Genomic DNA, 25718 nt, shown 5'->3' with positions numbered 1-25718 from the left:
CTCTACTCTGCACGCGCAAGTAGATTTATGTGCGAATTCAAGCAGTAATACTGAGGTGCAAGGTGCCACGCCACAAACGGAATACGGTCACGTGTCAAGTTCAACATGCGGAGGGCAGGTGATGATTATCCCACGCCCGCGCCTTCTCCCGGACCACCATTGTCTCTGCGACGCCCTGGTGCTGGTCCGTTGCATGGCACCCATCATATTACACTCGCACTCTCATGATGGCGTTCCCACAATTCCCTCAAGTTGCGCCACTCCTGGGCCATACGAACGCGCTCAGACGCTTCCCTGGACCCATGTGCCCAGTCTTGCTTACTTCTGCATTCGCCGACTCGTCGACTATCCAGAGTACGCAGGACGCGTCTCTCTACCATACGTGCCACCAGAAACAGAAGGCGATCCGGACATCCTCCGCACCCTAATCCCATCCTACTCGTACTTCGACAACACGCTCGACTACAATGCGCTCGAACCCCGACTCTGGGCGGTCATCGTGCAGGTCTTCACTGGACTGCCGTCCTGTTTCTCTACGTACTCTCTCGCGCTCAGCGACAAGTATCTGCCGCTCCTGCAGCGCGTCGAGTGCACGAAGCGCTTCAGTCTTATCGTTGTATTGGATTTGTCTGGGAGTTCTAATCTCAGAGATGAGACCATTCACAAGTTGTTCGAGCTGCGCCATCTGGCTGCGCTGGACATCAGCAAGACTAGGGTATCCGCGCTCGGTGTTAAGCTGCTTCGGCCGCGTACTGGCGCGCCGGACGGACACGAGGGTCCACGAGCACTGCGTGTTCTGTCTCTTCGCGGGTGTAAAGCGGTCAAGGACGAGGTGCTTGAGTATCTTCTGCTCTTTCCTCTCCTGAGCGCTATAGGTACGGATCTTTATATTCTGGCTGGAACAGGTCATAACAAAGGTCGAGCAGATATTCGCGATACAGCATGCTCCGGAAGATTACCCAGCAACGGTGGATTCCCTTTCAGCCCGTGCGATAACGCAAGGCTATTCCACCCTACGCCGCATGACCTCATCCTCGCAAACTTGCAGACGGAGCAGCCCGAGCTGCATTCTTCGACGACTGTCTACACGCTTTCCGTCGCGCAGGAACGATATCCAGCTCTTCAACGGTTGCGCACTGATGACGAGTTGCACGACGTCGGCTTTGATGCAAGGAACTCGAGGATCGCTTCCGCGGGAGAAGGAGATGCGCCTGAAGCTACGGACCAACTGCTATATCCCCCATGTCGGCCTGCGACGACTGTCGAAAAAGACCAGATAGGGCCGACTAGCGATGATATCGCTAGCCTTCTTGATGCACCCGAGGTCGCTGAGGACTCCCGCGAGTTCGCGTCCCGCCTGAACGCGCGGCAGTTCTACGGCGTTCCCGAAGCTCGTCTGTCGCGCCACTCGCCTTCGACCGTATCGCTCCATCGTTCTTCAAACCGTCCCTTCACCAAATACCGACTGGAGGCATCTGCCAAACCCCGCCTAGAGATAGAGGACCCACGGTTTACGCTCTATAGGCCCCCGCCACCCTACTCCTCGCTGCCTAAACTGGGAGAGCGGCGCCAGAAACACTCCATCACTTCGTCCAGCAAGGCTATCACTCCGTCCAGCAAGGGATCGCGCCTTGACCCTGCCCTGACGCGCCTTGACCCCGCCCTGATCTCATCCAACAAGGACGCCGTGAGCAAAGCGGCGCATGCCTTCCTCGTCTCGCGCAAGCGACCCAAGCTGGACGCGGGGGTGGCCTGGGGGATGCCGACGTCTATGGCAGGGGGACAAGTAGGGGGACAAGCGGCTGTGGCTGGGGAACAAGCGGCGGTGGTAGGGGGTCAAGCGGATGTGCAAAAGGGACGAGCGGCTGCGGCTGGTGGATCTCCGGCGTCGGCTCAGGGCTCTGCGATGCCCAAACAGAGTGCTAAAGCGACGTCGTCGACGCCGGCCACCAAGAAGGCGAACCCGTTCGCTGCTAAGCGCGGGGGCTTCTCGTCGCGCCTCGGGGCCTCACCTTCATCGCGCCCCAAAACCTCGTCTCCATCCTCCTCGCATATCTCTCCGCAGGGGTCCAGGACCTCATCTCCACCCAAACGTCCAAATGCCTCTCCGCCAAAACCTCTGGTACCCATATCGGCTCTCCCTCGACCAGAGTTCCCGCCAGACGAAATCGCGAAGAGCCTGAGGGAGGCAGCGAAGGCGACAAAAGGGAAGGGTGAGCAAAAGGGGAAGGTCAAAGAGAAGGGGGAGGCGAAAGGGACAAAAGACAAGGATCCGCCAAAGCCGGAGAGGCAGTTTGACTGGACGAATTGGAGTAGGAGAGGTGGGTAGTGTACAGGGCTCTTCTATCAAGCCTGTCGAGTTACGCTATGGCAATGGATTATGCTAAGAAAACAATGGCACTCCGTGTTCCCTGGTCAACTCTGTTCAGCTTCTCGAATCTTGAGGACTGATGTTTTCGACGTGTCGGGCTGCGATGAAGACGAGGGGTGTGTCACAGTTGGGGGAAGGACCATACACGCGCGCCGATCGAATCGTCGGACCAGCGAGGCGGGTGGGAGTACACGGCATCTTCGCGCAGAATCTCAGGGAACGCAGACTGGACGGGTGCAAGGAGCAGAGGTACATGAAATTGTCCCCGTCATGCGCGGGTTAGCGCAGCATTTCCGGAATGCGTAAGCTGGCGGTGGGAGGTATCTGAACTTTGAGTCTGTGATTCAGAAGGGTCAGGTGGTAGGTGGCCGACGATGAGGTGGTGCTTTCCAAATAGATAACACACTAGAAAGCCTGCCTCTATAGTCCAGAAAGACTATTATACATCCAGCCACGAGTTGACTATATCGTCGCTGACACTGAAGTCCTCCATCAATATGACCTCCTGTATACCAAGTTCGGGTGCGTCCCTTCGCAGTGTATCGTACAAGTCCGCGTTGTCCAACGTACATTGACTCAAGAGGATGCTGATACTGAGTAATCGTCCACCGGCAGCGGGAGATCTACTTCGAGCGAGCTCTACGAATGGGGTACAGTCAAAGCTATGTTGGAAAGGGCTGAAGGAAAGACGCTCCAGGGCGGGGACTAGCGAACTTCCGCCCTGGCGCGGCATCAGTGCAGTGAGGACGCAGTATATCTCTACGTCCGCACGCAGCATGCAGCCGATGGCAAGTTCGCGTAAGTCCGGGCAGAGCTGAAGCAAGTTTAATACGCCGTCGAGAGGGATCGGGTTGTCGATGAGACGCAGGACGCGTAGAGAACATGCCGAGCGCTGGACTAGAGATGAGATCTGCTCGAGCCGAGGGCCGCTACCGAAAGCGCACTCGGCGAGCATAGGCGTAGAAATCGCGTCGATGATCGTCCCATGATTCGCACATAGCTTCGTGAGAGAAGGCAGCAGGTGGGGTGTCGGTGGCTGTGGAATGGGTCGGGTAGCGTGCACGGAGGGACTACAACGTTGTAGAGCACGCATCTCGGGAAGAACACAGCGGCCATCATACGTCACGACCTGGCCGACGTAGTACTCCAGCTGTTTCCAGGGAAAGGAAAAGGCGCGATGCTGGGTGCCCGACACGAGCGCCCTGCGAAGGCGCGGCGCCGCTGCGAAGAGGGGATTTCCGAGTGGAGGCGCACCAGCGGAATCGGGCTTACCCGTGAGATGGAGTTCGACGCTCTCCAACGCCGCAAATCCCGGCTTGGGCGGCGGCATAAGGCGGTCGAAGCATATCGCGTCCAGAGCGAAGCACGCACTCCGCCACCGAGCGCTGTAGAGGAGGAGCACGTTGAACAAGGTCTCTACCGCGGCAACCGGCTGCGAAGGCGAGGCGGATAAGCTGCAGGTCACGAGCAACTTTCCGGACCTCTTCAGGTATGTTTTGACGAGGTTATGTGCGTTGCGCCTCGAGAATGCATGGTCCCCCACGTCCACGACGGTCCACAGTGCGGGCATGTCGCGGATGAGCGCGCGCCACCGGTGACAGACGTGGGACAGCAGCCACGGCCCTCGCCGCACGTCCGTCGCGCACGCCGCCTCGTGTATCACGCAAGCGAAGACCTCGCCGAGAATCTCAGGCGGAAGCTTGTTGACGGGCACGACCGCTGTACGGCAGGTGGCGATGCCAAGGTCGAGCGCATCGAGCGTGCGCGTGAGCTCTGCGATGTGCGCCGCCAGGTGCGCTCGGACGAGCTGACCTTCGTTGAGATTGACCATAGCCTGCGAGTGCTCCATCTCCCCATGCGTGTAGCCCTCCGCTGTGTCGTGCAGGAGCGGTATCAGCCGGGCGGCGCGACCTCTGACGGTCCTGCAAAGGTCGTCCTCCATCATGAAGACACTGGTCTGGGGGTGGCAGTCTGACAACAGGGGAAAACCCACTCAGTATATGGCTGAATGGCAGAGGAAATAGGAGATACGTACATCGATGCGAGGTCGCCGTGAGGGTTTGGGAAGAGGAATTTTGTGTCAATAAAAACGAGCTTCCCGGCCTGCTCGCTGCATAGGGGCGAAATTTGACGTTGGATGGTGGTCGTCCGCGGCGAAGGGACTCTTGCGTCAGCCCGTTGGCCCCTGCGAGCGGCGGACTGAGCGGTGATGGCCGAATCTTCGGACCTACATTGCTTATCATGCCTTGATAAGGGCCTATAATGGCAAGCGGCAAAATAACTACCGCCTCTGCAGAAGGACATCAACGAGATCCGGCATATGTCTGCATGCAATACTACAGCCAACCCAGGTCCTGCAGAATGGGAGTCCATAGCCGGAACCACTGCTGTCCAATCAAGCCCTTGCGAGCATATGCCTCCACAAGAAATTGCCCCCACCCGATTATCCATGCCCAGGTGCACAACCACCCCACTGAGCCGCTCACGCGCCGTCCAGTACCCATCCGGTAGAGCTCTTCGATGATCATACCCACTGCCATCATCATGAAGAACACCCCTACGCGGTATGGGTCACCCCCGCGTCCCATTCCCCATAGCCCAACGGTATGCAGGATGACGGATACTGCGAAGCCGCCCAACAGCCCTGCGAGGCGGCCAGCAGTCCTTCCGCCTAGCCTGTTACCTACGGCCTGTGCTGGCGTCGCTCCAAGAACCAAGAAGCTATGCCGGAACCATTGATGCCACCGCTTGGCCCACAGATCGTGCAGCGACGTCGCCCTCCATGGTTCATCGAATAAGGGTGGCCATCGCGTGGGATCATCACCGGCGAGTAGCGCGAGTATGCGAACGAAGTCGTACACGTACACGGAGCCGGCGTAGATGTTGAGGCCCATGCAGATAGTGATAATAGCGGGCGAAAAGTGCGCAATGATAGACGAAAGAAGGCCGTCGGCAGCTGGCATATACATCGAGGCGCCTGAGGGATCCTTCAACGCTGGGTTGAGAGTGTGCATGATGATGATAGTGGGGTCGACGAGCATGGTGTGGATTAGGAAGGAGACGACAGACTTCTTGATCATTTGCCACCTTCCTTCAGTGTGACGCGCGGTCACGTCCCAATCCCAGCCAATTCCTCGTGCATTGGTGCAAAGATCCACTGCGTTGATGAAGGTGCGATATTCAAGCTTGGGCTCTCGTGTCAGGGTGGATTTCGGGCGATCCAGGGGCCTGTAGGGCCTGCTTGCGACGGCAAAGCAGGTGAAGACCATAGCCACGGCGAACGTGTTCGTCTGCGGGCGTCAGCCAGTAGTCACAGAAGACAAAAGCCAGAGCAAACGTACCGCAGCCTGCAGATTGAGGAACAAGATCCTCTGGCGCAACTCTGCGTCCAGATGCGCCGTATAGTCGATATGAGCGCATGTGTACATGATGTAAAGGCCTATCGGCAGCAACGCAAGGCGCAGCATGCGAGTGCGCGGCAGTTGTACGAGGACAGCCTGAAAGTATGTCACCGCATACATGGGAAGGAGCCATCTCAGGGCGACTCCTCTGTCGAAAGGGATGCGGTCCTCGAACATGGTGGTTGGAGGAGAGCTGGAAGGGAGACGAGTCGTGACGTTACCGGTCTATTGCCCCGCCCTTTTAACACCTCCACCAGCTAAACTGGGTCACGTCGAGTTCAGGCTAGCCGAGGGCGACGGAGACGAGAAAGCTTGGAGTCGTCTGAACCGAGCATCTGTCGTGACTCCATGGGAGTCATGACTTCGATCCATCTGCCAGTCCTGAGTCAAGTCCAGGGTGGTTGACTACGTTGCCTAGAGGAGGAAGGGGTCATGGAAGCAGTGACGAAGTCAACGAGGGTGTTCGACATCATGCTATCCCAGCAAGTTGATGGTTTGCGCTAAAAGCCCCACGCTTCGAAGTTGAACTCTTTATGCGTCGCGTGGCTGCACGTGCTTCTCACATGGCGCCGTGCCGCGGCGCGGCCAGTCGAACTAGAACCTGAACAGAACCATCGAGCGTGCAAGCTTCGACCCCCCCTCCTCCTACTCAGGGGCCCAACACGCTGTAGTGTCTCTCCATCAGCAGATAATCAACATGAGAGCCAACGAACACACCGCGCTGGTCGGTCGCAGCGTAGTTCTAGTTCCTTACCAGAGAAAACATGTCCCGGTGAGTGTACATATCTCAGCATCCCGTTCATCGGTCTGCCTTCTTGAGTGTTAAGCAAACCTCACGCATTTCTGCTCAGAAATACCACGAATGGATGAAGGATCCGACTTTGCAGGAGTTGACCGCCAGCGAACCCCTGTGCATCGAAGCCGAATACGATATGCAACGTAAGTGCCTCGGATCCCCTTCCCCGTCTTCAACACATTGATAACCTGGGAGAATAGAAAAATGGCAGGTCGACGAGGACAAGCTCACGTTTATCATACTTGCGCGTACGCCGGACGCGGGCGATGACTCGCACCTTGATGTGGCCACAATTGACGCTCTGCCTATGATTGGAGACGTGAACCTCTTTCTTCAAGGGGTCCCTCCGGACTTGCGAAGCACAATCGAGGTTCCACCTAAAGCGAAATCAGAGGACGACGACGAGACAGTAGAGGACGAGTTCACCGCAGAGGCAGAAATCATGATTGCAGGTACGCACCTTCTCGTCAGTCGTCGCGTCAACTCACCCAACGGGTGTAGTCTGTCCTCTTGACGAGGGTTGCACCATGACAAGCGCATGCTGCATCACTCTCCGTGGTCGCGTAGTCTTCCTCTTCTCCCTGCATACTTGCTGCTCCCTTCATCTGCAGACGCTCACTGCTCCACAGAACCAGCGTATCGCCGTCAAGGTCGTGCTCTTGAAGCTATATCTCTGCTTCTTCACTATGCTACGGGCGGTGCCTTTCCGTTGGCGAAAGGAGTGCCTGCACCACGACATGTCTCTATTCCTTCACCTGACACGGCCAGTGTGGCGCCACCAGCCGCGGAGTACAAGTCACCACTCCCAATACCGCCCACTTCACTGCTCTGTCGCATCTCCAGTACGAACACTCCCAGCATCCGGCTCTTTGAGCGGCTCGGGTTTGTGGTCGTACGTGAGGTTGCAGTGTGGAAAGAGGTCGAGATGCGCTATGGCGCTGTGATACCGGCGTTATAACCTCTCCGCCTCCGCTGTCTGTACGGAGTCTGCAGACAGCCACTACTAGCACGTACCCCTGTAGGTCGTAGTATGTACCTGCGCACGCAACGATGCGAGCTGCTCAACGACAGTGCAGAGTGATCATGGATATTTTCGAGATGGTATGCCCATCGTGTTGGTCAGCAAGGACCTAGTGAGTGGTCGGGGAGTTGTGATACGTGAATTATGGACAGCGTCGTCATGTAGTAGTGTAGTCGTCTCGTACTCGTGTCGCCTCATCACTATGCATAGTCCATCCATCCCGCTCATGACGTCTCCTGCGCGACGCCGACCTGCGCGGCACGGAGCACGCGGTCCTTGATCATGTACCCCGTCTTCTGCACGTCGATGACCGTGCCGGGCTCCTTACCAGGTATCGGCGCCTGGTAGAGCGCCTCGTGCATGTTCGGGTCGAACTTGTCGCCCAGCGGCTCGATCGGCTTGACGTTGTACTTTGACAGCGTGGACTGCAGTTGCCGCTGCGTCATTTCGACACCGTTGTACAGCTCGTGCAGGTACTCCGCGGGGCCCTTCTCGGGCTTGCCGTCCGCGGACTGGGGTGGTGGGGGCGCGTCGGCTTGGGGGCGGGCGTGGTGAGAGGGGATGGACTTGAGCGCGAGGGAGAGGACGTCGACGGTCTCGAGGAGGTCCTTCGCGAACTTGGTGATGGCGAAGTCGCGCGTTTGCTCCTTTTCGCGCGACGCATTCCGCTGGAGGTTGAGGAAGTCGGCTTGGAGATAGCGCAAGCGACTCTGCATGGAGGTTTAGCAGTGATATGCTGGAATAGTCAAGGTATGCGCACCGTCAAGTCGACAACTTCCGCCTCCTTGGTCTTGAGCTTTTCCAGACACTCCTTCTCCGCTGGAGAGGCACCCTCAGCTGCCTTCCCCTCGTCCTTAGCAGGCTCCTCCTTTGCAGCGTCCGCGGCGGGTGACTCCGGCGCCTTTTCCGAGTAGTACCGCCGGGCAAGGGCGGCACGGCAGGGCATGTTGGCGCCAGCGCGCGCAGCAGGCCGCGTCAAGGCGCGCGCAGAGAGGGAAGCGGTGCAGGAGCGGAAGAGGGAGGCGTTCATGGTTGGGGAAGCGGTCGCGGTGGTCGGTGAGCAAGGTGCTAAATTTTGGCGCGCACGGTGACGTGACGTCGGGGGACGTCGGTGTCACGCGCTGACCTCGTGCGCTCGTGTTCAACTTCGAGAAAGACATGTTAACGCTTGGCACTCTCTGCAAAGCTGGTATTAGGTAGGACTAGGATACTTGAGTGTAAATTAGTGATGAGTATACGTCTATTCTATATGAGCAGGTTTTGAGTCTTGCGAGAATCGTAAAGCAGTAACGCTCGAGCATGTCCCGAGGCGCACACAAAATGAACCCTGCCCGTCGGCTTGCAGACAGGTTTGACATGAGCAGATCTTGACTTCCGGCACCATCTCTGTGTAGTCGACGACCAAGGTTTCCTCGGTTCCTTTCGACTCCAGCCGCTGCGCCGCGTCCCGATTGGCGCAGAACCGCAAGTAGTACACGTCGGACTGGCGCCTGATATCGAAGCCATGCCACGCAACGAATTTTACTGTCGAAGGGTCAGCAAAAACTTCAGAGGAGAAAATGTCGAAAATAGAGGCGCACCGGAGTCGCAGTCGGCCTTGTGCCGTGGCCAATCTTCTCGTTGGCAGGTTTGCGAGCAATAATACGCGCCACCGCATGGGCATCGCCGGAGTCCTTGCCGTTCCCCTGTGCACTTGGGAGAGATCAGATAGGAAAGCGCGGCAGCAGATAAAGCACGTACTGATGCATTGTGACAATGTTGAAGCGTCAGGGTCTGTCTGGCGAAGTCCTCGACCCAGTTCAATCGTTCTTCCACGAGCAAGCACATTGTGTTCCATGCGTCTCGTCCCGGGGACCCTCCTTCCACTTGCCTTGGGAGATGATCATAGTCAAGAGCTTCCGAGACCGCCTTCAAACCCGATCGAAAATGGAGAGCAGGCCCGATGATATAGTTGCAGGCTTGCGTTGCAATGCAGACCTTCTCGTCGGGCACGTTATACCTCTGCATGTAATGAAAGACCGGACGCAACAGCCCTGCGCGGATGATCCGGATGCTATCGTCGACGGTGCGGAACTGGGACGAAAGGCGGTCGAGCATGGAAAAGCCGTTCGTGAGGAAGGCAATGCATGAATCGTCGGTGAGGCCCCCTGCCACTATGTAGCTCATGTGGAACGTCGCGGCGCCAGGGTGATGCATCATCTCCATGAATGGGACAGCAAGCCAGAGCATAGGACGCAGAAGCGGTCGGATGTCCTCAGCATGCGCCATCCCTAGCAGAAGTTCGACGAGGTTGCCCAGTTCGAGGAATTCCGGGTTCTCCATGCACAGATTATCGCGCAGGCGCCGCATGATTTTGCGGATGGCCGCTTCGCCCTTGCTGTAGATCACTTCTTCCTTGAGTCGGATTGCCAAAGGAATGTTTTTGAAGAGCAAATTGGTGAGCGCTTGCAGGAGCTCCGCTGTCGGGTGATCGGATGGCTCGTCTGGGCGGAAGCGGACCATGCGAGAGTACCAGAGGTTGAAGATATGGGAGGCTGCGTCGGGCATGGCCAGGATGGCCGGTCCACCTTCAGTAGGGCGCGTCATAAAGTTGTAGTACGTCGCGATCATGACAAGCACCCAGTCCTTCGCGCGAACGGCGTAGCGGGTCCATCCATAGCGGATGGTTGCCTCGCGCAGCTCGTCTTCGTCGAAGTAGGCCGAATCCGGATGTAGGAAGACGAGCCATTTCCATACAAGAGGCAGGGTATCATGGATGAAGCGTCGGTGAGCTGTTGGTGGCGCTTTGTATCCGTCCTTGGTATACATGATCAAGAAGGCGAGGGCAGAAATGCTTTCCAGAGCGTTGGCGATGGCGAGCCACTGCGGTCTTCCGAACGGCCTTTCAGTTGGAATGACGTCGACGTCGAGATTGACGAGGATATCGTTGTATAGCTTCGAGCGACGGGGGTTTGGTCCAACAATGAGCTGCGAACTCTCGAATTCAAGAGTGCGTTTGACGGAGAGCAAGATGAACTTCGGGGGGTCGGGGATCATGGTCAGATAATGTGAAGGAATGAGTGAAAGTGGGGAAGAAAGGACGCGCTCACTCAGTGTGCAAGGCCCTTTATATGTTAGGGCCATGGCCTCGTGTCATGCTAACAATGGAAGGTCATAGCTCAAGATAGCCGGCCATACCGCATTTTGACGCCGCTGTGATGCTATGCATGACAAAGACATACACATAGCCGCGGAACTTGATCACAACAAAACATAGCACATGCGAGGCTCATCCAAAGCACATAGGACCATGACTGCAGAGAACAAAAACACAAGAGATCCGGCATATGCCGCGGTTCGGTCCGCGTCGGCGGCGTCGGCCGGCCGGCAGCACCTGGGCACGCTCGAACAAATAACGCGCCCCTTGTTCCTTCCTACGATCATTGCTGCTGTAAGTCTTTGTCTTTTCGCCAATGGCTCGGAGAAAGCTCAAAAATCTGACGCAATCGGGAGTATCTGAACAGCAACTTAATGCCTGGCGCTACGATTATCACACATGATGTCTGCCTCGAAACGAATCTGCAGAAACTCGAGCAGGACTCGCGGGAGCTTCGACAGAAGCTGAGTGGACTCAACTCGTCCTTGAAAACCGCCAGCCCTGGCATGCGTGCTACTCTGGACCTGGCAGCGCAGACCGTTGAACGCTATGACGACCAGATGAACGCCCTCATGGCCCTGCATCAGACGCTCAAGAATCAGCGCGCGGAGTTGGCACATCGCTACGCGCGCGCCGCCTGGCTCTGCAGCCCAGTCCGACGACTCGTTCCGGATGTTTTGCTGGAGATATTCACCTACGTTCGATATACGCAGGAGTATTCTCTAGAGGACCATCGCTCTTCCACCGTACGCTTGGCGCATATCTGCAGTCACTGGCGCGCCGTTGCGTTCTCGCACCCTGCGCTCTGGTCGTCCATCAAAGTCCAGCACGTTGGTACCAGCGACGTAATGACCCACAGAGTCAGAAGCGCTGTCGAGTTCCACTTGTCCAAGTCGGACTCCGCGCCGCTATCGATCGCTAGTGGTGGCATCGGATTTGCCGCTATAGACATACTCATAGACGCTTGCCATCGCTGGCGGAAGTGCATAATCGGCAACGCCTTCATCCTCGGACCGACGCCGCGACGATATGCTGCTCTGGAAATCCTCGTCATACACGCAGGCAAAGGCACTGTTAACTTCATCGACACGCCACGCCTGCGCTCGTACGCTGGGCCCCTCACCGAGACCTTCCTTCCATGGCACCAGCTGACAAACGTCTCCATCATTCATGGTGAAGTCACGGTCAGCCAAGCCATCGACCTGCTCGGCGTTTGCGTCAAAGTCGAAGCTTTCAGAGTGCATCTCCCGCTGCACGATACTCCGTCCTCTCCAACGACCGTAACATGCCCCCAGCTTCGACAACTTGCACTTGTATGCGCTCCCACCGACCTCGAGAACGTGCTGAAGAGACTCTTCTCCTCTATTATCGCCAGCGGACTTGTCTCCCTCGACATCGGCGTTCCCGCAAAGCTTCCGGACTACGTGTGGACGCGGAACCTCACCCTCGCGATGACGGGCTTCCTCAAGGCGAGCGGCGCGCTGTCGATGCTGGCGCTACGGAATGTGCCAATCGACACAGACCTGCGCACTGTGCTCGCCAGCGCCCCCAGCATCAATTTTCTCATCTGGTGGGAGCGGGCAAAAGATATACACCAGTCACGCATCCGTCATCTCCTCGACGCTCTTTCTTTGCCCAGCTCGCAAGCGGGATCGACGCTCGTCCTGCCTCGCCTCACCCGTCTTCACATCAGCGGCGGCATCAATTGCCCATTCAAAAGCCAGAGGAAGGATCACGAACGACTCGAAGAGCTCATTCGCGCGCGTGCTTCAGGTGGAGGCTCGTTACGGGCTGTCGGCCTCGATTACCTTGGCTGGTGCGAGCTGGCACCGGAGACGGAGGTCGAGCTGCATCGGCTGCTGCAGAGGCTGGTCGTTCGGAAGATGGTGAAGAGGGAGCGGGATTTCTTCGAATACAACGAGCCTGCGTTCGTTTTCGACATGGAACCGCCATCACCAGGCTTCTTCGCTGCTACGCCTTCAAGCGACAGCTCGGATGATGAAGAGGAATCGAACACTGACGACGAATCGGGCACTGAGGAGGAAACATGCTCCGAAGAAACGTCGAACATTACTACTGAAGACTCGGAAGAGGACTCGGACTGAACTGACGGCCCTGTGCTCTGTCCATCGCCAATAGGTATACCGCCTACTGCACATACCTCTGATCCTACAATACTGATCTCATGATATCCTACCATACGATCCAACTTCGGACATAATCCCTGTCGTCACAACTTCCCTAAATCCAACACCGTAGTGACTTCCCCTACCCCAACCTTCGCCCAAACATGTCCAAAGCGTTTCGCTGGAATTTTGACGCGCTTGTCTTGTTGCTCCTCCCAATCTGCACTCCCCGTACCCGTCATGTCGTAGAAGAGGCAGTCATAGGTCCCTTGAGAGGGCAATTTCTTTTCCTCCGCGCACTTCATCGCCACATATCGACGTATGAAGAGGAGATCTGATTGGCGGAGAACATGGAAGTTTGCGGGAGAGCTCGACGAGGCGTAGACTGCGGGTATGATGAAGAGGTAACACATAAGAAACCCGAGCAAACGTACCAGGTTGACAATGCGCGCGATGTCGTGACCAGTCCACAGATTGACAATCTGTTGAGCAGTAGAGCGCGAATCCACACGAACAGCGTCGCAGCGTTGCATCTCCGAGACACTGACAAACTCTCGTTAGGCCGGCCAGTGCATCCAAAAAGGCATTTTTCTCACCCCTTCGCGAGAACAGTGTGCGTCCATCTCCTCATTCCTGACTTGCTTCTTCAGGTTCCTGACTTCCTGAAGCCTATCGTGCAACATTTTCCAGAACGCAATGGTGTATTCCTGCAGAGACGATTCTGTCGGAAATTGCGGCGGTAGCTGGTCCCTGTCAAGGGCCACGGCAACCGCTTTGGAGATGGAAGGACAGATCATTGCTGGGATGATGATGGAGTTCAAGGTTTGAGCCGCAGGGTGCATTGCATCCTCGGGAATCCCTGCTAATCGGACAATCGGAACCCGCCGTATATAACTGTAGAGCTCGCGCAGGGCACCAGCTCGCACGAACTTCAGTACGTCGCGGAAACCTTGTATATCCTCGCGTAGCATGCAGGCCAGACCGCAACAGTGATAGAGGAAGGTCGACGCGCAGGAAGGAACCTTGAGGTACAAGTCGGTGATGTCCGCTTTATAGTATGTATCCTTCTTTGGAATCTCATACAGCCGCATAGCAGGGCCGATGAGATGGAGCGCGTTGCGGAGGAAGGGGCGCGCGGTGGGCACCTGTGCCATGGAATGGATGAGGTCCACGTAGAGTGAGAGTTCCTCCAAGTCCGGATCGTCCATACGAGTGATGGCGCGCAGACGCTTCACAAGGGCCCGCATACGCGCAGGTCCTCGAGAAAGTATCTCGCTGGCGATACGCTTGCGTAGCTCGGGCGTATAGCAGAAGTCTGCGAGTGCTTGTCCGAGTGTATGAACCATGGCGCTCACGCGCTCCGTGTCCTTCACGCCGCGCGAGGTCGCTTGCCAGAGATCGTACATATACACAGTGAAGTCCGGTATGGCCTGAGCGAGCGGCGCCGCATATTTATCGTGGGGTACGATGAAGAAGAATATGGCAAGAATGCAATTGACACGATCCGTCGCAGATTTCGTTTCCGAGTGCCCAGAATCCAGAGTTTGTGTGAACCCAAGGCATGTGTCGTCGTAGTTACCCGCATGCGGATGAAAGAAGAGCATCCAGTCCCACACAAGGGGTACCATGTCGCTGGCTACCCTCTTGTGTATGGCGTCAGGTAGAGCTTTGAACAGGAGCACCTCATTGAGCGCGGAGATGCTGCCGAGCGCGAGGCTGACGTTATACCAGTCTCGATCGGTATATGGCTTTTCGGTTGGTATGAGTCCCTTGTCCAATGCACAGAGGACGTCTCGATATTCCCTCGATTGCAGTAGATTCGGAAGAAGTGGATCAGAAGTGCGTGAGTCGCCTCCATTTTGGAAAAGGCAAGGGAGCGTGAATTTGATCTTTTTCACTCTTCTTGTCGTATAGCGCTGCATTCAAATAGTTAGTGGTTTACGCGTTAAACTGGCCAAAGGTCGCGACTCGCCGACATCGCTGAAGAACACTGATGTAGAGCAGCTCTCCCTATGTGTGCTGTACTGGCATTAGTCAGTCTGGATTGGTTGATTGGTGAAGGGGTGAATTCACATCGAAGGTTTTCTTTGATCCTTCCTGCAAGGGCTATACAGGGACAGGCCAACGATGAAGGTCAGAAGGAAGAAGACAAAGGCGTATGTTACGCGTGACTGAGTCAACACGGGACTAAATGTTCAACCGTGACTGTAACTGTGACTGTGACTTTGTGCTGCGCCAGGGCTTGGATCAGAACTGGTACTGGTGATACTGTGGTCTATGGACTCGTGTATTCTTCAGGTTCGGGTCACCGCTCTCTACTGCCATCTTTGATGGAGACGCGACGGGCCCGAGAGGTCTCGGGGTCAGCGCATGAGCGACGTACCCCGACAGGAATTTCAAAGCCGATAAAAAGAACCATTTATGAGTTCACTCACACAGATATCACACGTCTCACAAGGAAACGATGAGCGTGTACTCAGATAGCATACGCTTACACGACCCTGCAGGTGTCGAGGGTGGCCGATCCAGCCGATCGGAAACCTTTGATCATCTCCCTTCGTCCATAGCTCGACGTCGGCCTGACCCTCAGTCGGACCTGACCGGGCACAAACGCTACAATGTCGTTGGCATTTCGTATAGAGTGGTGGCTGATAGCGGTGCATTGCAATGCTACATGATATTGTCACCGGATCTCGACCGCGAATTGGTCCTTGAGACGGTTCACGACCTGGCTGTGAAGTACTAGGGCCTCTTCGTTCGACAACGACCTGGTTGCGAGTAAGTAGGCATGAACAAGTTGGATGTAGAAGATACAAGAGGATCATTGCGTACCTATCCATCGACCTGTAGTTCACGCGGAAGCAAAGACTTTTCCTGTTCGTCCTCGGATGTACGAACTCGTCGATCTTCTTCACATCCTCCACCATATCGCCAGCCACATCCCGTACGACGTCGCAGAAGTCGTTCTCGTGCAGGTCCGCCCCTGTGGGCACCCAGAAGCTCACGTCCTTCGTGCAGGCGGGGTACTTCGAATAGGGCTGGAACGTCGTGAATTGGCCTTGTTGGAATTGGCGCAGGAAACGCGGGTCCTCGGACCAGAACAAACGGATGTCGGGGATAGAGAAGAGAATCATGGCGATGCGCTCGAGCCCGAGGCCGAAGGCCCAGCCAATCTTGTTGGGGACGCCTGGGCAGGAGGTCAGAGAGTGTTAAAAAGAGGAGACGGAAGGGGAGGCGCGCACCTGCGACGTCCAGAGTCTTCTGCTGCACGACGCCAGACCCAAGGATCTCCAGCCACTTGCCGCGGAAGAAGACTTCGACCTCAAAGCTGGGAGATGTGAAGGGGAAGTACGCTTCGATCCATCGCACGCGCAAGGGCTCAGCCTTTGTCGCGCCTGCCGCGTGCCCAAAGAGCTTGAGGATCATCGAGTTCAGCGACAGCTTCAAATTCTCTGCTACAAGAGCCGAGTGCTCTGGATCATGCCCCGGCTGCGCGGGGTTCGTCCCCGACACATGCGGCACGTCCTCGATCACGATGTTCTCCGCCGCCAGCGCTGCCCTCAGGCGCGCATTATCCTCCGCGACCTCGCGCATGCCGTTCGCGCCGGCCTCCCATATGCGCGCGCCCTCGACCTGGTGGAATACGGGGTAGTGCGAGCCGTCGATCTCGTCGCGACGGTAGACGTCCGCAGTGAGCAGCCAGCGGTCGTGCCCGGCGCGGAAGACCTCGACTTCGTGGGCGGAGGTGTGCGTGCGGAGCATGAGGTCGCGGTTCACGTAGTAGCTGTCCGTCTTCGAGCGGCCGGGGTGGTCTGGGGGGAAGCCAAGCTCATCGAAGTTCTTGGAGGGGGAAACGAGGGGGGAGAGGGAGGAGAGGTGGGCGAAGTCAGAGTAGTGCTCCTCTATGAGCGCGCGCAGAGTAGAGAGTGGATGTCCCTGCCGGGTGTGAAGGCGAAGGGGGATCTTGGAAGTGATGGAAGGCGTGACGTTCGTCCAGTCATCGCGCGGGTACTCTTTCCCCTGCAGCTGTACCGTTTCTGCGGGGTTTAGTGATGTTGCCAGTCCCCTGCGAATGTTCAGTCGGACATGGTACGTCTCCCGCCTCAGTAACCCTTGCGAGAGTCTTGAGGAGGTACGCAATGCGTGAGGAGAGCTGAATGCGCGTGCGAGCATCGCGCCGTCGCGGTCGGGGACAAGCGTCGGGCGCGGCGTGCGCCTCGATCGCGCCACCGGCCCGGCAGATTCCGCGCTCAACGTTGTGGTGACCTTGTCCTGAACTTCCATCTCAATGCTATCCGAATCCCTTCATTAACCTTGAGCCTTTGGCAGTTGCTCTATGCACTTGGCCAGTTATTATGTCCCGCCGAATGAACACCGACGACAGCTCTAAGCGCGCATGGAACGCCATCAGAATTCAGGATGGCGGCGCTTCGAATCTCATACCCATGCGCTCGTAAGAGCACCTGCTATCGCACCTTGCCCTGAACCATGAGAGTTGTCTGGGCGCTGCTCGGGCTCGCCGCTGCGGTGACCGTTTCCGCCGACGTTCTCGCTGATTTCCAGGTCTCCGAGCCCCCTCCGCTCCCTGTTGGCGTCCAGGAGTGCACAATCACTGTCCTTCAGTGAGTCAGTCGACTGACGAGGTGCTACCGATTCTAAGAGGGCACCAGACGAGACTTTGCGAATAGCTACGGCGAGTAAGTGGATTGCTGAACGAATGAAGTCCAGCGTGCTAATGGCCGCAGTGCGGAGGTAGTTCAACTTGAGTGAGTTATTGAGAGCTCTCGCTGAGGCCTACTTGCCCATAATTTGCAACTACTTAGGCCTCCAACGGAATGCGGAGATCCAGGTTCATGGTCGGGTGAGTTGACAAAGGTGCACATTTACTATGCTTATCATAGTTAACATCGCCCTATCAGCGGTCTCTTTGAACCTCACCGTGACCTCGAACGGTACGCAGTACGATCGCCTTGGTATTTTCACCTTTCAGAATGTCGAAAGTACGTGTTCTGTCGCTTTTCCTATCTTCCTCGTCGCCTCCACACGCCGCTAACTTATCGTATGCTAGTTTGGCGCACCTCGACACCCGAGCCTACTCGCGGCGACGGCATAATCTGGACTTATATCAAGGACGTCACCCAGTATATTCCGCTCTTTGCCAAGCCTGGCACCTTCATCTTGCAGCTGGACAATATCATTCAGGACAACCTGGACGGCGTTTACTCGAGTACGTCGACGTGGATATGCAAATATCCTGATGCTCATTCGGGTTGCTGCATGCTCTCAGCTACAGTGACCGCCACTTACTACGCCGCGACGGGCGAGTACCCTACCGCGAAGCAAGCCGATACAATTCTACCTATCAGCACCGGCGCTAACGATACCGGTAACGACGCATCTGTACCACCTGGGTTTTCTGTGGGCGATATGACTTTTCGAGGACTTCCTCAGCTAACATCCTTGCAGACAAACGTAACCATCCCCGTTAACACCATCAAGCTCTTCGCCGAGATCTTTGCCTCTGGAAATGGCCAGGAGGAATTCTGGGTACGTACTCTACGACTACACTTTTTTAACTGCCTCTTTTGCTTTCTTCGCTCATCCACTTACATAGTACGGCAACATCCCCAATGCCTACCTCTCCTCCCTCCCCGACGGCCTCACCTACGGACAAGGCCCCTTCCGCGAAGTCCGCCTCCTCATCGATGGTAGGGTCGCCGGCGTTGCCTTTCCCTTCCCCGTCATCTTCACCGGTGGCTTCAGCCCACCCGCCTGGCGCCCCATAAACGCCATCAACGCTCTCGACCTCCCGCGCTACGCCATCGACGTCACGCCGTTCGTGCCGCTCCTGACCGATGGTGAACCGCATAATTATACGCTGGACGTAGCGTCGGCGGAAGAGGACCATGCAATTCTGGGGAATTGGTATGTGTCGGGGCTGTTGCAGGTGGTAACAGGGAACTCGGAGGGGAGGACGACGGGGAATATGACGGTGTATGAGGTGGGGGAGTATGCGGAGACGGATACGACGGGTGGGAATACCACCGAAGGTGCATTCGAGGTGGAGGTGGATGCGAAGCGGAGTGTGCACATTGAGAGTGTGTTAGTGGATGGGGATGGGGAAGAGACGACCGTGGTGTGGGCGCAGGACTTGGGCTACACCAGCAAGCAGACCTTCTCGGCGGACTACCTGGTGCAGGTGCGTATGACTTCCCAGTGGAATAAGTTGGCTTGTTAACTGTTGTGCAGCTCATCGACCAGAGCACAACCGGCACAATTACCTCGACGCATAACGGAGACACTGTGGTCTCGGATGAGTTCTCGTACCCCTTGGCCATCAACTACACGTACGGGTCTGCGAATTACGACAACTGTGAGTTGCCACTATTGGCCATGGTAGTGACATCGCCTAAAATGCGTATGGATGATCAGGGACCTTCATCATCGACCACAGCTACAATCGCGCAGGTGCCCTCCATCCATTCATTCTTGAGACCACCATCGAGTCGCAGCAGTCGTCTGGTGAGCTTTCCCTTTATCTTTTACTCTGCTCTCTTGGATCTCTACCGGACTACCCTATGCCACCCTCAGGCTCGGTAAATTATCTCTTGATCTCGCTAACCCACCTATGCCAGACTCGTTCTTCCAAACTTCGTCCTCCGGCAACTACGGCAACGCGTCGACGAACAACACTTTCAGCTACAGCGACGTCGCCGGTAATACGTACACCCGCCGTGTCAACGTCGCGAGCAACCAGATCATCTTCGACGAAGAGGGCGGTAGTCTTGCTGGGAAAGAGGTCCGGCCAGATGCATTGACGGTCCAAGGGGATGCGGGGTTCGATTTCGCTGGCGCGAGGAAGTTGGGAGGGGAAAAGTGACACCACTGTTCTTGCAGTTCTTTCCTTTCCATTGCCAGTGCGCTTCTGCCACATAAATAACCCAATGAGATAGCGGTAGTACAGTGACATACAATGGCCGTATGTACTATGCCACCTCCGTACAGATGTACTGACTTTACCCTCATTTGGACATCGACCTTGAATCTGCCTAATTGGCCGGAATGTGAAGGCTTCGGAACCAAGCAATTCACGACCGCTTAGCGCTTAGCACGCCTGGAACTTGTAGGCGGACTTGCTAGGGCCCACGAGGTTCTTGTCGCGGTAGACGATAGGGAGCTGGTCGCCACGCTCGCTGCAGGCGTCGTCGAATTGCGCCTTCTCGTACTCGATCTTGCACAAGTCAATGTGCCGTTCGAAACCCCTTCTGAATGGACGTACCTCGATGACGTACTGCCCGTAGACGTCGGTGTAGTCGTCGCACTCGGTCCACTCCTGGCACTCCTCCGTGACTGCGAACTAAGGAACCGTTAGCAATTCTGCACCAAACATTCAAATCTGCTGGATACCCACATCGAAGCCAACAGCCGCCTTCGCGTCCTTGCTGTACTCCGCTGCATTCTTCTGGCCGAACGCCAGGTTATGCGAGTGTGCATAGTCCGCAAGCGTTTTCGCCAGCGCAAAGTTGCCGTCCTGCGTCAGCAGATCCGTGCGCGTGAATGTGTCCAGATTGTCCGCCTCGACGGCGTTGAAGCCCTGGTCAATGGTAGTCAGCACACACTGCCTTTCTATCTTGAAGCGGAAGCCTTCGCCTCGTGAAGCGGGTTCAACAAGGCGTACCTTAGACACACAGTCGTCGATGTAGCCCTTCATCACGCCTGCGATCTCGTCGCGCTTCGCAGCAGTGGTGGTGTCCCTGTGTTAGGCATAGCTTTAGCGGGAGTCTCATCAGAGCAAGAGTCACTCACAAGAGCAGCTCGCCCGGCCAGTCCGGGTCCTCGTAGTAGTCGCCTCCATCGCGGAGCAGGACATCGTCATGGTTGCTCTTCCACCTAAGTATAAACAATGAGCTCCCTTCGCTCTTCGTGCAGAAACCACCCCCAGTGCTCACCAATCCGCATCCTCCGCCTGCGTCTGGAACGCATTGATGTAGCAGATGTTGTAGATCCCATCCGCAGGATCCGCGGTGTGGTCCCTGCTGACGATCTGCGTGCCCGAGGGCGGGGTGTACGCATCGCCAAGCTGGTAGTCCACATTCCCGTTAACGGGGAACAAGTCCACCGCGCGCGCCGCAGCGGCGAGGGCGAGACCAGAAGCAACAGAGGTCCGCATAAGTTAGCTTGAAGTTAGATATTGACAAGTGACTGGAAAGAACGGGAAATGAGGGGGTGATGGAGGGACTGTAGGTGACCATCACACAGAGACCTCAAGCCCTTTATACCCTATCCCCCCTCCCCCGCAGCTAATTCAGCCTCGTACCCGCCGTCGATGATCGTCTCCTTACCCATGAGGAGCCGCGCAGCGAAGTGATACTTCCGTGAAACGTTGGCAGCGTCAGGCGATCGACGACCTGCCAACGCCCTTTTTTGAGGCAATGATTGTTCAGGGGGGCACACAGCCCTCGTAAATGGCCAGGACAGCATGTTCGGGACCAAGTGGGACCTGTTTGAGAACCTGCCCTCGGTCCCTCGAAAGGACTTGGGCAGGTCTTGCAAGCCTCGTCATCGTCGCCTCCGGCGACGAGCGCGCGCTCGTACCTGCGGCCGCCACCGTTAGGCAGTCACGCCCCGCCCTCGGCCACGCCAGGCGGTGTCGTACCTGCGGGAGACCTTCATCGCATTCACTCGGGCGCGGAGAAGGATTTACATGCACTGTATTGCGAAAGCATGCGACTACAAAGCAGTACGACGAACGTTGAAATGACGGGATCAGGTAAGAGCTGTGGAAAATCAGCATCGTCGGATAGGCGGCAAGTCATGGAAAGGGCTTACTGTACTTCGGCCCACCACCGCCTTGCGGGACAGACCAGGTAACGTCCTGGGTGGGCACCTTGATGTCGCAGAGCTTGCAGTGGATGCAGTTCTAGTGGCGGCATGTCAGTACGGACTGGACTGGACTGAACGGTATTCGAAAGCGGACATGACCCGCGCTTACCTGTGAGTTGATGACCAGCTTCTTGCCGTTGTATGCCTCTGGGCTCTCCTGCCCCTTCTCGACATCGACATACTCGTACACGCCCGCAGGGCACGCGCGCTGCAACAAGCCCGCGTACTGCTCAACGTTGACACGCACGTGCTCCCTCCGGGCGTCAGCCGTGGAGTTGCAGTCCTGCGTCAAGGGCTTCGCCTTCTCAACGCTCGCCTCCTCCTTCTCGGCGTTCGCCTCGCGCAACGACTTCAAGCCGACCTTCAGGTGCACGGGCTCGTCCTCCTCGTGGTTCGTGCCCGTGAGCGCGACGCTGGTCATCAGGTCGGTAGACAAGGGCGGCTGGAAGGGCGGGTAGTCGATCGGCTTATGCCGCGACGCGGACTCCGTCTTCGTCGAGTCGTACGAGCGGTCGTACTTGGTTGACTATGCAAGAGTTAGTCGCTGGGTAAGGATGACGGGCTAGTGTAGGGATGACGGGCCAGTAGAAGACATCGCACGCACCTCATCCAACGAGCTCTTACTATGACGCAGTGTCCAAGGTACCTTGCCGTGCAGCAACGAATCCACGCCTGAGTACGCCGCACCCGCAAAGATCCCCAACGACGTCCCGAACGACGGCTTGAGGTTGCGAACCTCGTACAGGTCGTCATACACCCAAGAATCCCGGAACGCCTTCGTGTACCCGGACATGTCAACGGGTGCAACGGGAGCTGCGAAAGTAGTCAGATCAGTGTTGAGGAGCATCCCAAAGTTAATAAGTACAATGGAGGTCTCCATACTAACCTTCCTCGCCCTGCTCCATAATCGCGTCAAAGGCAGCCTCCGCAGCAATCATACCGCTCTTCATCGCGTTATGCGTGCCCTTGATCTTGCCAACGTTGACCATGCCCGCGGCGCAGCCGATGAGGGAGCCGCCGGGGAAGTGCAGGCGTGCGGGGAGACTCTGCAGGCCGCCGGACGTCATTGTGCGCGCGCCGTATGCTAACCTTTGCGCGCCTGGCACGTCGAAGAGGGCGCGCATGTAGGGGTGGTGCTTCATTCTCTGGAACAGTTATTTAGAACAAGATATATTGGCAGATGCGTCAATGCTTACCTGGAACTCGCGGTACGGTTGCATATACGGGTTCTTGTAGTTCAAGCCCACCACCAAGCCCACGCTGACCAAGTTATCCGCCATATGGTAGACCCAGCCTCCACCATACGTGTCGTACGTGAGCGGCCAGCCCAATGTGTGCACCACCTCGCCTGGTCGGTGAACTTCTTGGGGGACCTGCCACACCTCCTTCAACCCGAAGCCGTAGGTCTGAGCCTGGGGATCCGGGTTGACAACAGGCTCGGTCGACCCTTCGGCGGGTTTATCTCGCAGGCGGTACTTCCTGCAAGCCTCCTTCGTCAAGGAGCCGTGTGCACCCTCTGCTAGGAGGGTGGCGCGCGCGCGGAAGCGCATACCGGGCTCGAAGGAGGACTTCATGGTATAGTCGCGCGCAAGACCGACCTCGTTGGTGACAACGCCGACGACCTTGTTCGCGTCCTCTTCCCCATAGGCGAGTTGAGCGCCTGCGAAGCCAGGGTAGACCTCCACGCCGTGCTCCTCGGCGACGCCAGCGAGCCACCTTGTGAAGCCGCTCAGGCTCGTGATGAAGCTGTCCTTGTGACCGGGATAGTTCCCGCGTACGTTCATTTGTGGTGGATGGGGGAGCGGTATTGAGAAGCCTTCGGTGAGGAAGAGCATGCGGGAGCGGGTGGCGGGCTGGGTGAGGGGGTGGTCGCCATTGCGCCATTCGGGGAGGAGCTCGTCGAGGGCGCGGGGCTCGATTACGGCGCCAGAGAGGATGTGGGAGCCTGGAGGGGTGTCAGATGACGAAGGTAGTGCGAGGGTCTCGGGGAGTGCGTGGACGGAATCAAGTGAAAGCTACAGCCGGACCATGGAGCATAGCCGGGGATGTGGGGAAGCAGGAGCAAAGAACAGGCGGCTGGATAGTGTGTGGGAGTGGCAGCCCGTTCGTACGAAGCGGGGGCTAGGACGGTAAGAGGAATACCGCGCGATGCAAGGGGTATATGCAACTCACGCTACTCACCAGCTTCGCTGCCCTTCTCCAACACAACTACTCGCAACTCCCGCCCATTCCCCTTCTCCCTCTCCAACTGCTTCAACCTGATCGCTGCGCTCAGACCTGCAGGCCCTCCACCAACAATGCACACATCGACCTCGTCCTCCGCACGCTCGACTTCGGCGGGGTTGAACTTCTCGTTGAGGGCCCTTGGCGACGAATGCAGACAGCGAGCGCGACCTCGCAGGTATGACGTCCTCGGCGCCCTTGGTAGGCGCCGTAAAGTGAGCATGACGGTCAGCAGCAAGCAGTACAAGAGCCGCGAATCATATGTCGGTTATTGAACGTCAGACTCGTTGATCGGTCCGGGTACTTGAGCCCAATGGGGTTATGCGCCTCGGCCCGAAGCGGGCCGCAAGCAGCGACAAAACTGAACTCACAACTGGCGCTCACACAAGCATCTTTCTTCAAATCTTAGTGGCCTTACTGGTTACTCGATAAGCGCTGACTGCGCCAGCAGCGCCCTGGCTTGTCCAAGCTGATGCGTTGGACTGTTTGCCGTTGAGACTCTGAGAGCGTGCTGTATTGTGTTGCTGAAATGGTGAGCCAAATTTCGCCGAGCTTGGGGACAAAAGGAAGGAGCCTGGAGCTCGCCGCAGCGGCGCTGGCTTGCTGGCTAATGACTCAATGTTCTAGTTAACTGAACGTAGCGACGACCTTGAAGCATGTCAATGCCGAACCATGTTAGCCAAAAACATACGAAGCACAATGGTTTCCAGCAGACGAATCAGAAGCCGCAGGGTAGTATTGAGCTGACAAGAGCCGTGACCGCATGCTCTCAAGTCGACCGGGTTCCAGCGCAAGGAATCGGGCCAACGCCGTTGAGTGCACTTGCTTACCTTTATTTGTTCTGCGGTCGGTCCCCAGCAGATGATGAGCGCGAAGTTCGCGCGCTCCTGACCTCGTACATCGTTCATTACACGTGCTGACAGACATCGATTCTCGCTCAATCACCCTTGGGACCTTCGAAGAAAGTTGAGCGACGGCTGATTTTGGTCGCTCGACAATGCGCGTCGGACTGTTTTATTGAATGCGTGCTATGCTGAAGTAATGTGATGATTAGCCATTCACTCACAGAAAATACTGCTTGCGTGTATACGTCGTTTGGGTATCTGAGCGCTTGAAAGGGGGAAATGGCAGCTGTGAGTCGAGAGAGCACGCGAGCGAGATGCACAGCGAATGCTGACTAAGCGGGGTCGACGGACGATCAGCGCTGTCTCTCTTGTCCTCGACACCCATCTCCGCGCAGCCCTGCGCTCGTCATATCACATTTCTTTCCCCCAACCCTCCCACCCTCGAGTCTTGGGTCGGGACGTTGTGTACCCGAGTAGGGGTAAGGAAGGAAGCCACGAGCTGGCGGATTCGAACCTACGATCTTTGGCACAGTAAATTTGGCCTTGTTTACTCAGGACAAGATTCTCACGGCAATTAAAGGGCGCAAGAGCCCTAGACAAGCTAGGGGATTCGCAGCCTCTTGGATGCTCAAGCCGATAGTCTGACTATCACTGAACCGTACGCACGTCTTTGCAAGCCGTCTAGACATTGCTTGTCATGCCCTTCTTTGTCACATCAATGTGTATCATAATACGCGAAGCAAGACCGGCCTTAATTTCTCGTCGACATACCGTGGCAGGATAGCCTTCCTCTGAGGACGCTGCCAGCCGCCAGCGCGATAGCCTTGACTCCAGGCTCGGTTTGAGTTCAGGTCCATCAGTGCGCATTGATGGCAGCCGCGTACGGTCGGCGGGAAGGACCAGGTTCGATTTCGGA

General features: G+C 56.8%; 14 protein-coding genes across 14 annotated transcripts; 5 read left to right on the top strand and 9 right to left on the bottom strand.

Annotated features, from left to right (window-relative positions):
• Nucleotides 1-135: 135 nt before the first annotated feature.
• On the top strand, nucleotides 136-2417 carry SCHCODRAFT_02562968 (uncharacterized protein). The gene is made up of 2 exons (XM_050343774.1): nucleotides 136-875; nucleotides 927-2417. Exons 1-2 carry the CDS (start codon nucleotides 194-196, stop codon nucleotides 2327-2329), a joined length of 2085 nt encoding a protein of 694 aa, XP_050203068.1. The 5' UTR covers nucleotides 136-193; the 3' UTR covers nucleotides 2330-2417.
• A 349-nt stretch (nucleotides 2418-2766) lies between these two features.
• Nucleotides 2767-4514, bottom strand: SCHCODRAFT_01144822 (uncharacterized protein). Its single transcript, XM_003035705.2, has 2 exons — nucleotides 4407-4514; nucleotides 2767-4342 (listed from the first exon to the last, which is right to left on the bottom strand). The coding sequence occupies exon 2, from the start codon at nucleotides 4314-4316 to the stop codon at nucleotides 2811-2813; it is 1506 nt and encodes a 501-aa protein (XP_003035751.1). The 5' UTR covers nucleotides 4317-4342; nucleotides 4407-4514; the 3' UTR covers nucleotides 2767-2810.
• Nucleotides 4515-4707: 193 nt separating this feature from the next.
• Nucleotides 4708-5949, bottom strand: SCHCODRAFT_02483175 (uncharacterized protein; the record flags this gene model as incomplete). The annotated part of the gene is made up of 2 exons (XM_050342823.1): nucleotides 4708-5661; nucleotides 5713-5949. 2 exons carry the CDS (start codon nucleotides 5947-5949, stop codon nucleotides 4708-4710), a joined length of 1191 nt encoding a protein of 396 aa, XP_050203067.1.
• A 520-nt stretch (nucleotides 5950-6469) lies between these two features.
• Nucleotides 6470-7526, top strand: SCHCODRAFT_014064 (uncharacterized protein; the record flags this gene model as incomplete). The annotated part of the gene is made up of 5 exons (XM_003034871.1): nucleotides 6470-6544; nucleotides 6624-6711; nucleotides 6769-6927; nucleotides 6961-7020; nucleotides 7198-7526. 5 exons carry the CDS (start codon nucleotides 6470-6472, stop codon nucleotides 7524-7526), a joined length of 711 nt encoding a protein of 236 aa, XP_003034917.1.
• A 191-nt stretch (nucleotides 7527-7717) lies between these two features.
• SCHCODRAFT_01144829 (GrpE-domain-containing protein) lies at nucleotides 7718-8625 on the bottom strand. The gene is made up of 2 exons (XM_003035706.2): nucleotides 8350-8625; nucleotides 7718-8299 (listed from the first exon to the last, which is right to left on the bottom strand). The coding sequence occupies exons 1-2, from the start codon at nucleotides 8617-8619 to the stop codon at nucleotides 7814-7816; spliced, it is 756 nt and encodes a 251-aa protein (XP_003035752.1). The 5' UTR covers nucleotides 8620-8625; the 3' UTR covers nucleotides 7718-7813.
• A 511-nt stretch (nucleotides 8626-9136) lies between these two features.
• On the bottom strand, nucleotides 9137-10625 carry SCHCODRAFT_02710411 (uncharacterized protein; the record flags this gene model as incomplete). The annotated part of the gene is made up of 2 exons (XM_003035707.2): nucleotides 9137-9274; nucleotides 9330-10625. The coding sequence occupies 2 exons, from the start codon at nucleotides 10623-10625 to the stop codon at nucleotides 9137-9139; spliced, it is 1434 nt and encodes a 477-aa protein (XP_003035753.2).
• Nucleotides 10626-11002: 377 nt separating this feature from the next.
• SCHCODRAFT_02035868 (uncharacterized protein) lies at nucleotides 11003-12893 on the top strand. Its single transcript, XM_003034872.3, has 2 exons — nucleotides 11003-11019; nucleotides 11082-12893. The coding sequence occupies exon 2, from the start codon at nucleotides 11100-11102 to the stop codon at nucleotides 12828-12830; it is 1731 nt and encodes a 576-aa protein (XP_003034918.1). The 5' UTR covers nucleotides 11003-11019; nucleotides 11082-11099; the 3' UTR covers nucleotides 12831-12893.
• SCHCODRAFT_02035865 (uncharacterized protein) lies at nucleotides 12893-14991 on the bottom strand. The gene is made up of 5 exons (XM_003035708.3): nucleotides 14925-14991; nucleotides 14824-14875; nucleotides 13448-14767; nucleotides 13286-13394; nucleotides 12893-13236 (listed from the first exon to the last, which is right to left on the bottom strand). The coding sequence occupies exons 2-5, from the start codon at nucleotides 14827-14829 to the stop codon at nucleotides 12956-12958; spliced, it is 1716 nt and encodes a 571-aa protein (XP_003035754.2). The 5' UTR covers nucleotides 14830-14875; nucleotides 14925-14991; the 3' UTR covers nucleotides 12893-12955.
• Nucleotides 14992-15310: 319 nt separating this feature from the next.
• Nucleotides 15311-17050, bottom strand: SCHCODRAFT_02562944 (phenylalanyl-tRNA synthetase). The gene is made up of 3 exons (XM_003035709.2): nucleotides 16094-17050; nucleotides 15684-16038; nucleotides 15311-15619 (listed from the first exon to the last, which is right to left on the bottom strand). The coding sequence occupies exons 1-3, from the start codon at nucleotides 17022-17024 to the stop codon at nucleotides 15535-15537; spliced, it is 1371 nt and encodes a 456-aa protein (XP_003035755.1). The 5' UTR covers nucleotides 17025-17050; the 3' UTR covers nucleotides 15311-15534.
• A 287-nt stretch (nucleotides 17051-17337) lies between these two features.
• Nucleotides 17338-19993, top strand: SCHCODRAFT_02607781 (uncharacterized protein; the record flags this gene model as incomplete). Its single annotated transcript, XM_003034873.2, has 12 exons — nucleotides 17338-17473; nucleotides 17522-17548; nucleotides 17597-17617; nucleotides 17675-17712; nucleotides 17771-17851; nucleotides 17920-18078; nucleotides 18139-18269; nucleotides 18318-18398; nucleotides 18466-19050; nucleotides 19101-19224; nucleotides 19284-19373; nucleotides 19487-19993. Coding segments are annotated over 12 exons (1718 nt in total), but the record flags the coding sequence as incomplete, so codon positions are not given.
• On the bottom strand, nucleotides 19957-21021 carry SCHCODRAFT_02743342 (glycoside hydrolase family 114 protein; the record flags this gene model as incomplete). The annotated part of the gene is made up of 6 exons (XM_003035710.1): nucleotides 19957-20082; nucleotides 20131-20208; nucleotides 20263-20445; nucleotides 20530-20605; nucleotides 20658-20741; nucleotides 20801-21021. 6 exons carry the CDS (start codon nucleotides 21019-21021, stop codon nucleotides 19957-19959), a joined length of 768 nt encoding a protein of 255 aa, XP_003035756.1.
• Nucleotides 21022-21119: 98 nt separating this feature from the next.
• Nucleotides 21120-24220, bottom strand: SCHCODRAFT_02607776 (FAD/NAD(P)-binding domain-containing protein). Its single transcript, XM_050344277.1, has 7 exons — nucleotides 23916-24220; nucleotides 22931-23679; nucleotides 22621-22879; nucleotides 22339-22547; nucleotides 21844-22260; nucleotides 21681-21771; nucleotides 21120-21628 (listed from the first exon to the last, which is right to left on the bottom strand). Exons 1-7 carry the CDS (start codon nucleotides 24178-24180, stop codon nucleotides 21618-21620), a joined length of 2001 nt encoding a protein of 666 aa, XP_050203066.1. The 5' UTR covers nucleotides 24181-24220; the 3' UTR covers nucleotides 21120-21617.
• Nucleotides 24221-24481: 261 nt separating this feature from the next.
• Nucleotides 24482-25077, top strand: SCHCODRAFT_02607774 (uncharacterized protein). The gene has a single exon (XM_050344276.1). It carries the CDS (start codon nucleotides 24614-24616, stop codon nucleotides 24875-24877), a length of 264 nt encoding a protein of 87 aa, XP_050203065.1. The 5' UTR covers nucleotides 24482-24613; the 3' UTR covers nucleotides 24878-25077.
• Nucleotides 24708-25406, bottom strand: SCHCODRAFT_02607773 (uncharacterized protein). Its single transcript, XM_050344275.1, has 2 exons — nucleotides 25383-25406; nucleotides 24708-25333 (listed from the first exon to the last, which is right to left on the bottom strand). Exon 2 carries the CDS (start codon nucleotides 25185-25187, stop codon nucleotides 25020-25022), a length of 168 nt encoding a protein of 55 aa, XP_050203064.1. The 5' UTR covers nucleotides 25188-25333; nucleotides 25383-25406; the 3' UTR covers nucleotides 24708-25019.
• Between the last annotated feature and the right edge of the window lie 312 nt (nucleotides 25407-25718).

This window comes from Schizophyllum commune, assembly GCF_000143185.2.
Source record: "Schizophyllum commune H4-8 unplaced genomic scaffold SCHCOscaffold_1, whole genome shotgun sequence".
Lineage (NCBI taxonomy): Eukaryota > Fungi > Basidiomycota > Agaricomycetes > Agaricales > Schizophyllaceae > Schizophyllum > Schizophyllum commune.
The sequence above is the reverse complement of the archived record's forward strand: the minus strand, read 5'-3'. Positions and strand labels throughout refer to the sequence as shown.

Excerpts from the sequence above, each read along its gene's own strand:
- SCHCODRAFT_01144829 (XM_003035706.2), bottom strand. The coding sequence starts at position 8,619 with ATGAACGCCTCCCTCTTCCGCTCCTGCACCGCTTCCCTCTCTGCGCGC. Across the intron at positions 8,300-8,349 it reads CGGAAGTTGTCGACTTGACG|AGTCGCTTGCGCTATCTCCA; the intron begins GTGCGCATACCT and ends ACCTCCATGCAG.
- SCHCODRAFT_02607773 (XM_050344275.1), bottom strand. The coding sequence starts at position 25,187 with ATGGGTGTCGAGGACAAGAGAGACAGCGCTGATCGTCCGTCGACCCCG.
- SCHCODRAFT_02562944 (XM_003035709.2), bottom strand. The coding sequence starts at position 17,024 with ATGCTCGCACGCGCATTCAGCTCTCCTCACGCATTGCGTACCTCCTCA. Across the intron at positions 16,039-16,093 it reads GAAGACTCTGGACGTCGCAG|GCGTCCCCAACAAGATTGGC; the intron begins GTGCGCGCCTCC and ends CCTCCTGCCCAG. Across the intron at positions 15,620-15,683 it reads AACTACAGGTCGATGGATAG|GTCGTTGTCGAACGAAGAGG; the intron begins GTACGCAATGAT and ends ACTCGCAACCAG.
- SCHCODRAFT_02035868 (XM_003034872.3), top strand. The coding sequence starts at position 11,100 with ATGCCTGGCGCTACGATTATCACACATGATGTCTGCCTCGAAACGAAT.
- SCHCODRAFT_02607776 (XM_050344277.1), bottom strand. The coding sequence starts at position 24,180 with ATGCTCACTTTACGGCGCCTACCAAGGGCGCCGAGGACGTCATACCTG. Across the intron at positions 22,548-22,620 it reads TATGGAGCAGGGCGAGGAAG|CTCCCGTTGCACCCGTTGAC; the intron begins GTTAGTATGGAG and ends CTACTTTCGCAG. Across the intron at positions 21,772-21,843 it reads AGCTGGTCATCAACTCACAG|AACTGCATCCACTGCAAGCT; the intron begins GTAAGCGCGGGT and ends TGCCGCCACTAG.
- SCHCODRAFT_01144822 (XM_003035705.2), bottom strand. The coding sequence starts at position 4,316 with ATGATGGAGGACGACCTTTGCAGGACCGTCAGAGGTCGCGCCGCCCGG.
- SCHCODRAFT_02562968 (XM_050343774.1), top strand. The coding sequence starts at position 194 with ATGGCACCCATCATATTACACTCGCACTCTCATGATGGCGTTCCCACA. Across the intron at positions 876-926 it reads TCCTCTCCTGAGCGCTATAG|ATATTCGCGATACAGCATGC; the intron begins GTACGGATCTTT and ends AAGGTCGAGCAG.
- SCHCODRAFT_02035865 (XM_003035708.3), bottom strand. Across the intron at positions 13,395-13,447 it reads CACACTGTTCTCGCGAAGGG|TGTCTCGGAGATGCAACGCT; the intron begins GTGAGAAAAATG and ends AGAGTTTGTCAG. Across the intron at positions 13,237-13,285 it reads TCGCGCGCATTGTCAACCTG|TCTACGCCTCGTCGAGCTCT; the intron begins GTACGTTTGCTC and ends TCATACCCGCAG.
- SCHCODRAFT_02607774 (XM_050344276.1), top strand. The coding sequence starts at position 24,614 with ATGTCAATGCCGAACCATGTTAGCCAAAAACATACGAAGCACAATGGT.